Source organism: Gobio gobio, assembly GCF_949357685.1.
Source record: "Gobio gobio genome assembly, chromosome: 23".
NCBI classification, from domain to species: Eukaryota; Metazoa; Chordata; class Actinopteri; order Cypriniformes; family Gobionidae; genus Gobio; species Gobio gobio.
This window is the reverse complement of record NC_137119.1, coordinates 30,682,860-30,694,405: the sequence shown is the minus strand read 5'-3', so window position 1 is coordinate 30,694,405 and position 11,546 is coordinate 30,682,860. Positions and strand designations below refer to the sequence as shown.

At 39.0% G+C, this 11,546-nt stretch overlaps 1 protein-coding gene across 1 annotated transcript in view; it reads right to left on the bottom strand.

Annotated features, from left to right (window-relative positions):
- Window positions 1-3,705: 3,705 nt before the first annotated feature.
- The window catches only part of vipr2 (vasoactive intestinal peptide receptor 2), a 52,887-nt gene continuing 45,046 nt past the window's right edge, over window positions 3,706-11,546 (bottom strand). The window contains exons 9-13 of the mRNA XM_079806107.1: window positions 11,438-11,507; window positions 8,904-8,995; window positions 8,303-8,438; window positions 7,655-7,696; window positions 3,706-4,812 (exon numbers count right to left, since the gene is read on the bottom strand). Coding sequence (XP_079662233.1) covers window positions 4,639-4,812; window positions 7,655-7,696; window positions 8,303-8,438; window positions 8,904-8,995; window positions 11,438-11,507 — 514 coding nt within the window. The 3' untranslated portion in view covers window positions 3,706-4,638. The remainder of the gene's footprint in view (window positions 4,813-7,654; window positions 7,697-8,302; window positions 8,439-8,903; window positions 8,996-11,437; window positions 11,508-11,546) is intronic.

Here is an 11,546-nt window from a genome sequence, read left to right as displayed (position 1 = left end):
AGAATTTATGCGCCGCATCTTGATGTTTCCATCCAGTGTTTTTTATGCAATATCTCAAAGTTCACATAAAAATAGGTGGATCTTGAATACATAGCTAGTGACTGAAACCTTAAGTGACAGGAATACAGTACACTTACACTCATACAAACACGTGCAGCAATTGTTTTGCACTACATTTAATGTAAAAAAAAAAAAGTACAATATAATGTTTTTTTGTCCGTTTATATTGTTTACGCTGTTCAAAACGTAATTTTTTCTTTCTTCTTCAATGATGTTTATGCAAAAATTGGATAGTGTGGGTGTTATTTCAGCAAATATCCCCAGCTAGTGTTAGCCTACAACTCACCCCAGTAGTGGGGTATTGTAACAATGCAACATTAACTCATAATCTGTGATTGTGTAGTACATGTCCAAATGAGTTATATTTGTAGCAGACAAATGTGGCTACAATGTATCAAAATTTGAGACATCTAACACAAACAGCCACTGAGTTACTGATGCTCAAACAAAAAGTGTTACAACCATCCCTACATGAGAAATGCTAAGCAGGTGTAGCGATTACTAGCTTATTCTAAAAAGCTACAAACAATGCATTTCTTTCGAAGCTTGTTTCCGCCACAGAATAAAAAAGTTAACTGAGACTTTTTATCTCACAATTCTGACTTTTTTTCTCGCAATTGCGAGTTTACATCTTGCAATTCTGACTTGTTTTTAAAGTCATAAAGTTAAGTCAGAATTGTGTGATAGCAAAAGTCGCAATTGCGAGTTATAAAGTAAGAATTGCGTGATATAGCGAAAGTCGCAATTGCGAGTTATAAAGTCAGAATTGCGTGATATAAACTCGCAATTGTGAGTTTAAAATCAGAATTGTGTGATATAGCGAAAGGCGCAATTGTGAGTTATAAAGTCAGAATTGCGTGATATAAACTCACAATTGTGAGTTATAAAGTCAGAATTGTGTGATATAGCGAAAGGCGCAATTGTGAGTTATAAAGTCAGATTTGTGTGATATAGCGAAAGGCGCAATTGAGAGTAATAAACTCAGAATTGCGTGATATAAACTCGCAATTGTGAGTTATAAAGTCAGAATTGTGTGATATATAGCGAAAGTCGCAATTGCGAGTTAAAAAGTCAGAATTGCGTGCTATAAACTCGCAATTGTGAGTTATAAAGTCAGAACTGTGTGATAGCGAAAGGCGCAATTGTGAGTTATAAAGTCAGAATTGTGTGATATAAACTCGCAATTGTGTGATATAGCTAATGTCACAATTTCGAATTATAAAGTCATAATTTCGTGATATAAACTCGCAATTGTGAGTTATAAAGTCAGAATTGTGTGATATAGCGAAAGGCACAATTGTGAGTTATAAAGTCAGAATTGTGTCATATAGCAAAAGGCGAAATTGCGAGTTATAAAGTCAGAATTGCGTAATATAAACTCGCAATTGTGAGTTGTAAAGTCAGATTTGCGTGATGTAAACTTGCAATTGCGAGTTATAAAGTCAGAATTGCATGATATAGCTAAAGTCGCAATTGTAAGTTATAAAGTCATAATTGCGTGATATAGCTAAAGTCACAATTGTGAGTTATAAAGTCAGAATTGTGAGTTATAAAATCCAGATTGCGAGATATAAACTCGGAATTCAGAGGGAAAAAAAGTCAGTCTTTTTTTTTTAACTCAGAATTTGACTTTATATGGATCACAATTGCGAGTTAAATTGTGAGATAAAAGGTCGCAAATAGGCCTATCTTTTAAATTGTTTTATTCTGTGGTGAATATAAGTTTCCATACATTTCTGCCTCAGCATATGACCAACCTCCACATTAGATCGCAATCGAAAGTTATTACAAACACTCAATGGCGTTTTAGTGAGTTTTGAGTAAAGGCGTAGTAATAATCTGAGAAAATGTCATGTGTAGAATTGTTTGATGCTAATTGTAGCTATAATTCCCCGATTGTATGTTGGATGTATGTTGTCAAAAGAATAAGGTTTGGATTTCAAGTCACTAGGTTTAAGCATTAAAAGTAATGTTGTAATGAGCTGTTTTATGGATGGTAACTCTAATATTATTACTGAAATCTTGTTAGTAAAGTTACACTACTAGTTACTGCTAAAAGTAATAATATTACAGTAACACGCATTACTGCCCGACACTGAAAATAACTGGTTCGATTGGGCAAAAATTATTAGTTAATTGCAGGAAATTGTTTACAAACACTGCTAATGAGCATGGGGCAAGAGGACAGAAACATCTCTGCCATGGCAGTGTGCCATCCTTTATTCCAGACTGGACACCATGTCCATGAAAGCTGACCCAATCTTCATCCAAACAACTGTTACACTGAAAGCTGCAAAACTCCATAATCAGGCTGCGTGAATTACCGTGAAATTTAATTTGTGACATTCTGTCAGTTCAATTATCTTTACGGAGTTGATGGCACTAAACATATCTGCTACGAAAAAAATAGTGACATTCTTCTGGGGTGTCGCATAAAGAAACAGTGCTTTGTACAAACAGTGTCTGAAAATGAGAGTTGTTTTCCTCTGTTACTTTTTTTTCTCTGTCTCCAAGAAGGGCATGTTCACTCCTTTTTGAGAAGACAGGAAGGCGATAAGACAACAGATGCAATAGAACAGGAAATGAGTCAAAACAACATCATCTGTGCGTGATATAATCTGTGTTGATGGCGAAGCTGATTTGTTGATCGGCAAGGGAGAAGTGTAATCGTATTTCACTGCTCCTTGTTTAGCATCTCATTTATTGTTCCATTCACAAACCAGGATCATAAAAACAACCTTATCTACCATATCTCCATTGCACGCCCAACTTATGTCGGCATATTAAAGAGATTTCAATTACCTCGGTATGAATTGCTGTTGGAGTAAATTAATTTCAAATTCAGCTAAATTAATAGTGACTCAAAATGATTGAATGCAGTTTAAAAACGTCCACGTTTAATGAAAAATCTCAATACAGCTTACAAGAAACATTCAGCAAAAATGGAGAACAATTTTTCAATTAACACATTGCAGATGGTTAAATATAACAAAAGAGAAGTGCACAACGTTATTTACATCTGTCAAACGTGCCAGATTCGTCACAGAGGCGCACTGTCCTCCAAATAAACCCTCCTTCAATTTTTCATTTACACGACACTCAATTCCTTTCTGCCAAGTCTAATTAAAGCTCCATCTTTTCTTCTCCCTCTGACAGTCTGATAATGATGCTGAATGCCCCTGCCCATGGCATCTGTGTCACTTTAGATGAACGCAACCTCGCACGTGGTGTCCCGGGGACCTTTCGCTCTTCAGGCCCTGCTGTAAGAGATCCGATCTCCTCTTCCACCCATTGTGCATTCTGTGGACCGCACTTCTCCGAATCCGTTTGCGACAGAACACAGCTCGCACTGAAATGTCACTTTCGTACTCGCTGTGTTTTGTCAGTTTTCACTTGACCTAAATCTGCGTCCAACTGTCTACTGGATTAATTATCTGTTTTTCAGTTGAATGAAAAGAGCACAGGCAGCAGGATTCATTGCAGTGTACAATTCTCCAACCCCCCCCCCCCCCCCCCCCCCCCCAACCCCCCGACAATGTGAAGCACAGCAACACAAAAGCAAAATAATCAGAAACACCATCGACACCTTCCATTGAAATGACTGATCAGTGGGATAGGAAATAAAAGAGTTTGCGAAAGTAATAACAGCGAGTCGCGTTTGGTTTATCACTGGATCTTTTTGTAGTCCAACTAAATATTTATGCCACATATTTGTCGATAAAACTAATTTCATTCATAAGACTTTACTGAATCTCCTCGTATAATAATGAAGAATTGAATTACATTCACATGCTAGAATAGGCTATACATATCATGGAAAAGTATTATCTAATATCTGAGAGTTTCATACGGTGGCTTTTCTTCAAAAGGTATAAAAGAGAAGAAGTCCCAGGGGTCGTATAATTACCAAAATGGTAATGATTCAATATCAGAGCAAGAAGTTTTGCTTTTTCTTACAATCACCACTTTTCGTTTGAGTGCACGGCTGTCTTTTCAGTTTAGGTCAGTGTCCGTGTGTATCTGAAGAAAGACATATTCTCCTGAAATAAGTCCCAGGCTAATCTGTACGCCTTCATCAGTAATGTCTCTCACATTTGAGTTTGGTATAGAGTTGACCCACTTCTTGAATTCATCCAAGACATGTTCTTGGGGTGGCGGCTGTGTTGATAGCATGGCACTGCGTCTCCATGAGCATCTAAGAAAACTGCTGTGGGTCTTAAGTAGCATTTACATAACATTATTATATAATCTGACCCTAATGCTATGAAAGTGTTTACAAAAAAGCGATAAATATTGTGATCTGAGTTCTAGTTTTTAATACCACCAATACTCTCACTCACAGAGGTTTGGTGTAACGTTATTTTGGTGGGCAAGCGAGATTTAGCATTGTACTGACAACACAGCGTCGTGTCTCATAGAGATGCTGAATCCTCATCGTGTCTCCTGCATGTCAGTCTCATGCTTCAGAAAGCCTCGTCTTCTTCAGCGTAAAGCTTTTGAAAAAAAACGAGTTGTTAGCCGAGGGGCAGTGAAGTAAGAGCATGATTCATGTAGCGCCGCTTCTGTTCTTGGGATGTCTCACACCACGGTGGTCTCAGTCTGTAGGAAAGACTGGGCTCTGGACTTCCGATGGCATTGGGCCATGTTTTCCGTGCCATTCCTGGAGATGGACAAACTGTGCAGGCGGTAGTCGCGACCGATGTAACGCTTTAAACGCAAACTCCGCCACTTTCTCTTGAGTTCGCTCTGGACCTGCAGAGCAGCCAAATATAAAATCCATTAGCACAGCCATAAACAGCGTGGTAAGTCAACATGAAATCAAAATTAAACCCATTTATGTACTTAATACACATTCCTTGACTCATTGTAATTGATCAGGGGTGCGTTTCAAAAAACTATCGTTGGCCAACTATGGTCACAAGTTCTTGTCAACATAGTTCCACGAGTCGGTGTTTCCCGAAACCATAGTTCCAACGAACATTCACATACAGCATCGCAAAGTTGAGTGGTTGGAAATAAGCAAGCTGACATTCAGTACAATCTATATCAAATGTCATTTACGTCTTTTAGTTTCTCAAGAGATTAAAGCACCGTTTTTAATCAAGTGCGTATGTGCTCTAGTACGCAAGTACGAGTCTATGATTTAATCTGGAAATAAAGCACAATAACTGAGAAAAATTTGAATTATTCCACAGATGCCATGTCCATAATTTATTGCAAAAAATCTTATCATGAATTCAATCTCAAACAAATTCATTACAAGAAGTTATTACTCCACCACCTGCGTGACAGCATTAACCAACATTTTTGAACGACACATTTGCGACAGTATGGTTTCGGGAAACAGTCGTGACCAAGGGGGTAATCCAGCACCCGGAAAGCGTACCTTCCATAGGGGCAGCCATTGCTAACCAAGCCATCACCTGCTGTTAGCATCCCATTGACTCCTGTTCATTTTGGTGTCACTTTGACAGCAAATAACTTTACATCTGTGGCGACAACTTTAGACTCCATTTGTCCATTGTTTATTTCTAAAGACACACGACAATGTATAAAAGGCTCCATTACCTTGTATCTTACACTATCGCCCAGTAGAAGCCGTTTTTGTAAAAATAGGCTAACGATTGCATCATAACCATGCGACTCCCTGCCGCATAGTAGAAAAATTACCGTACAGACAGGAGGAGAAGCTCGCAGGCTATCTTTTACTGTCTATAGCACTATTCGGACGGGATTAGTTTTACATGGGGAGGTGGGGGTGAAGTAATTATTATCAGAGGTTCTCTGTGATTTTAGTCCCATCCGAATGTGCCATCTCGGTAATCATTACGGACGATGTCAGTAAAGATTACGGAGACTTTTGCCTTCTGTATAAAGGTCCGGTAAAATGACCTTGGGTAAAACTAATCCCGTTCGAATAGACCCCCTGTAAAAATGTACGGTAAAATTCCATTATTTCCTTTTTTAAAAGTAGTTTTTGGTGCGTTTTGCAAGCATGGAAGCGCTTGAAGAAGCACTCAGTTTATATATATATATATTATACACACACACACATATATTGTGTGTTTGCGCACGTGAAAACAAGGAGCAACGTCATACGCACATGACGACAAGGCGGTTACGGTGGTGCGTAAAGCGAGTAACCCCTCCCACTTCTGCTAGTTTTACTGAGATGTCTTATCCCGTGCGAATTGGCCATTAATATTACAGACGTCCTGAGGTAAAATTACTTTACCCCCACCTCCCCAAGTAAAACTAATCCCGTACGAATAGGGCTTATGAGGCAATCGGGGGGACGTGGAGGCATAAAGTCCGATAAAGTCAAGGGAGAAGCATGGGGAGAAGCCCATAGAGAGCCAAAAGCAACGGGACAAAATATTTCAACAACGTGATTCAGCGTGATTGCCACTGTCAGACAGGTTGCTCACGTCACATCTACGTCGTCAAGCTCAGTCTGAGGCTGCGCAGTACGCTCAGCCATCAGGAAGTGAGTGCTTCTAATTGACTTTTTTCCCCGTCGAAGCTTATGTCCATTTCTTTTACTGTCTATGGTCGTGACTAGCTAGTTGATTTTTTTTCAACGATGCATCGTAGCCTACTATGGGGTTAAGCAGTGAGTTGCGTCGTTGTACAGGAAACACACCTCAGTGCAGTTATTTCCAACAAAAATATTTGTCTTTGTAATTCTTCATCCCAATGTAATTATTTGCTCCACCTTTGAAAAGACTGTCACCAATCCCTCTTATATTTTAAGCCCTCACTTCTAACCACATCATTTAGATAACTTTTCATTATTCAATCAATTCCAGATGGATAATATAGGGTCCAGCTTCAATTTTTTTAATGATTATCTTTATCTCAGACATTTATTATATTATTAGATAATTAGCTGGTTTCACATACAAGGCTTAAGCTAGTCCCAGACAAAATACATGTTTTAACTGAAAGCTACTTGCACGGAGATATCTTAAAATATGTCTAATCCATTGTTTTGTTTCAAGATTCACACCAGTAATGTTTTTTCTAAGGCACGTTTATGAAAGCTACTTAAATGTCCTAACTGAACTATGTGTTGGAAATGTTTCATGTTGACTTTAACTAGGAAGGAATACGGCTCTGTTCCAAAACCTAGTGAGCTGCCTGGGGAGGAGGTAGCATTTTAAGGCATCATGTGGCCCAGAAATGAAGGGTATAGCAACTTATTCATATTGCCTTATAAGATACCTTGTCCTACCTCATCCTAAAATGCATTGCTACAAGCTCAGTGAAAATGGCAAAAACGGTATCCAAGGCGAGAGAAATGTTGATCATAAAAAAAGAATATTTAATTTGGTATTGAAAAGCATTGCTAAAAATGTTCAGTGTAATGAAAAATTGATTATTTAACCCAATAATGTGTATGTGCTGTGCATTTTAATGCTTATTACAATATCTTGCTTATTGTAGCAACATGCAACATCAAAGTCTAGCGCTATTTGTGTTGCTGCTTATGTAAAGTGTTCCAAGTCGAGGTCTCATGCCTATGTAGGCAGTAGGTTTTGGAAAAGAGCTGAAGTGTGATGTGACAATAAGATTGATAAGGCTGCACACTTACCTCACTGTTCAAAAAACAATATAAAATCGCAACCACCAAGCCCTGTGAAAGAAACATAGAGAGTTAATGTGGTACAAAATTCTGTTTAAAAGTTTGGGGTTGGTAAGATATAAAAAATATATATATTTTGAAAGAAGCATACAATAAAGTAGACCAGTTTTCTACTTTATTATATATTATATAATATAACTTATTCCTGTGATGGAAAGGCTGAATTTCCGGTCTCAAGAAACATTTCTTATTATTATGAATAGAAAGTTCAAAAGAATAGCATGTATTTGAAATAGAAATCTTGGTCAAACTTTAGATTAGGGTCCAATGCTCACTATTAACAAACTATTAACTATGACTTTTGCCTCAAACTCCTAATTACTGCTTATTAATAGTTAGTAAGGTGGTTGTTAAGTTTAGTTATTGGGTAGGATTAAAGGATGTAGAATATGGTCATGCAGAATTAGGTATTAATATGTGCTTTATAAGTACTAATAAACAGTCAATATCCTACTAATATGCATGCTAATTAGAAACTAGTTAATAGTGAGAATTGGATCCTAAACTAAAGTGTTTCCGAAATCTTTTGTGACATTATAAACGTCTTTACTGTCACTTTTGATCGATTGAATGTGAACACTCAGGTATATTCCTCACCTGAAAGGATCCCAGGCCAAGGTCAAAGAATATTTTGTAGTATTCCATCTCTCCATTTTCTTTTAAGATGTAAACGAAAACAACATAGTTGATGCCAAAGAGAGGGATCAAGAGAAGCGTGGACTTGGCCAACCTCCTGAAAACAGAAAGAGGAGTTACAGGATTTGGACCGAGTGATAAGGAGGTACCCCTAGTGTTATGATAGCATGCCAAGTTTTGTCAGGACTGTTATTTCCAAGCACACAATGGAGAGCTCCTAATCTGGGAGAGCCTCTAGTGCATTAGCGACAGGGCACTCAAAACGCAGAACGTGCCACTCTCAGCAGAACAAGAACTCAGATCGATACAAATTGCGGCATAAATATTTCACCCCCATTTCAATGCAAACACATTTAGCACTCCACAATAGATAGTGGAAGACTTGGATAAAAATGGAAAGCAGCCATCCATTTTTCAGAGATTCATGCTAGAATGCAACTCCTGGTAAATTTAAAAGGGAGATCTCTCAGCTATGACCTGAATAGCACATAAGAGGATTCAACCATGGCAGCTGATGCCATGTTTGCAGAATAGAATATTAGTTGGCATCCATTTGCAATACCTGTACTGAGACTGATCGTTTCCACCAACATCAGGACACCTCAGTTTTTGGATGAGGATTCGAATGATGCTGATGAACAGAATAACGTTTAACTGCAGAACACAGAAAGGAAGAGAATAAGATTTTATATCATTCCTCTTTTATACAATGACATTATCCAGACTAAACATCGCCACAGAATCCTGTTCTCTGGATCTGACACAAGAAGTTATCAAAACATGCTGTAAGACTTGAACCAGATTACAGGATTATTGCACACACTGTAACACGTGAAAATGTGCAGTCGCTGCCTTAAAGGAACAGTTCACCCAAAAATGATTTTTTTTCACTATTTACTCATCTTCAAGTCATTCTAAACCTATATGACTTTCTTTCGTCTGTGTAAAAAAAACTAAACAAAAAAACTCACTGCTCCAGTGTTGACCCCATTGACTTTCATCGTATGGACAAAAATATCTTATACACTCACCTAAAGGATTATTAGGAACACCTGTTCAATTTCTCATTAATGCAATTATCTAATCAACCAATCGCATGGCAGTTGCTTCAGTGCATTTAGGGGTGTGGTCCTGGTCAAGACAATCTCCTGAACTCTAAACTGAATGTCAGAATGGGAAAGAAAGGTGATTTAAGCAATTTTGAGCGTGGCATGGTTGTTGGTGCCAGACGGGCCGGTCTGAGTATTTGACAATCTGCTCAGTTACTGGGATTTTCACGCACAACCATTTCTAGGGTTTACAAAGAATGATGTGAAAAGGGAAAAACATCCAGTATGCGGCAGTCCTGTGGGCGAAAATGCCTTGTTGATGCTAGAGATCAGAGGAGAATGGGCCGACTGATTCAAGCTGATAGAAGAGCAACTTTGACTGAAATAACCACTCGTTACAACCGAGGTATGCAGGAAAGCATTTGTGAAGCCACAACACGCACAACCTTGAGGCGGATGGGCTACAAAAGCAGAAGACCCCACCAGGTACCACTACAAATAGGAAAAAGAGGCTACAATTTGCACAAGCTCACCAAAATTGGACAGTTGAAGACTGGAAAAATGTTGCCTGGTCTGATGAGTCTCGAATTTCTGTCTCGATTTCTGTTGAGACATTCAGATGGTAGAGTCAGAATTTGGCGTAAACAGAATGAGAACATGGATCCATCATGCCTTGTTACCACTGTGCAGGCTGGTGGTGGTGTAATGGTGTGGGGGATGTTTTCTTGGCACACTTTAGACCCCTTAGTGCCAATTGGGCATTGTTTAAATGCCACGGCCCACCTGAGCATTGTTTCTGACCATGTCCATCCCTTTATGACCACCATGTACACATCCTCTGATGGCTACTTCCAGCAGGATAATGCACCATGTCACCGAGCTCGAATCATTTCAAATATGTTTCTTGAACATGACAATGAGTTCACTGTACTAAAATGGCCCCCACAGTCACCGGATCTCAACCCAATAGAGCATCTTTGGGATGTGGTGGAACGGGAGCTTCGTGCCTTGGATGTGCATCCCACAAATCTCCATCAACTACAAGATGCTATCCTATCAATATGGGCCAACATTTCTAAGGCTTTCAGCACCTTGTTGAATCAATGCCATGTAGAATTAAGGCAGTTCTGAAGGCGAAAGGGGGTCAAACACCATATTAGTATGGTTTTCATCATAATCCTTTAGGTGAGTGTATCTTATTCACAGACATCATAAAGGTTTGGAACAACATGAGGGTGAGAAAATTATGACAGAATTATCAATTTTGGCTGAACTACCTCTTCAAGGAGTTGATCCTACAAAAATAATATCATGTGTTTGATTCTCAGAAAACATTCAGATGAATAAAATATATGCCTTGAAAGCACCAACATTTTTTTGGATCTGGTCTTCAAATCGTCTCCAATTTCCATCTTGCTTAAATCCATCAGACAGATAGTAAAAACAAAAGAGGGCACCTGTTTCTGTTCCTCATAATTAATCCCACCATAAAAACCCAAACCAAAACAAACAGAACATCTTGGCCAAAGGTTCATCGACCAGTGGCATTCTGGGTAGCAGAGAGATGTAGATACGTGTTAGATGGTGCGCAATGCTCTGTGAGAGTTAAACACATGGATTACCAGAATCGAGTGTGTTTGCCAGAAAAACATATGACGATTTTTTATTATTATTTCATTCCTATGCTTGTGGGCTGAGGAACAGTTTGACCTGGATGCATTCTGGCAAAGCTGTCAAACACGGCCATTGTGCTGTCCAAAGACATTTGATATTTTACAGGTGAGGGTTTACAAAATTGAAATGGCACAGCAGACACAAGAGAGAGCCCTAGCACGTGTGCTGAGAGAGGCACTTATGACAGCGTGTTTGCTCGCTTTTCCTGACATGCCTGCGCTCATGTCTCATCCAGGACATGGAAACTGTCTGTGAGACTCAGCACATCCCTGTGCCTGCTTTGCTGGCAGAATCCCTCCCTGCCTGACATAATGCATACAGTATGAGGCTGGTCTCAGTGTGTTTATAAGTACTGGTGTGAGGTTATACTCACAATGACAGATGCCATGATTGGCCAGCTGATCACCCGCCAGGGAATCGGAGCATCATTTCTCTCCCAGCATCTATTAAGAGGAGACATCAAAGAGTTACAAGTGCTCTCA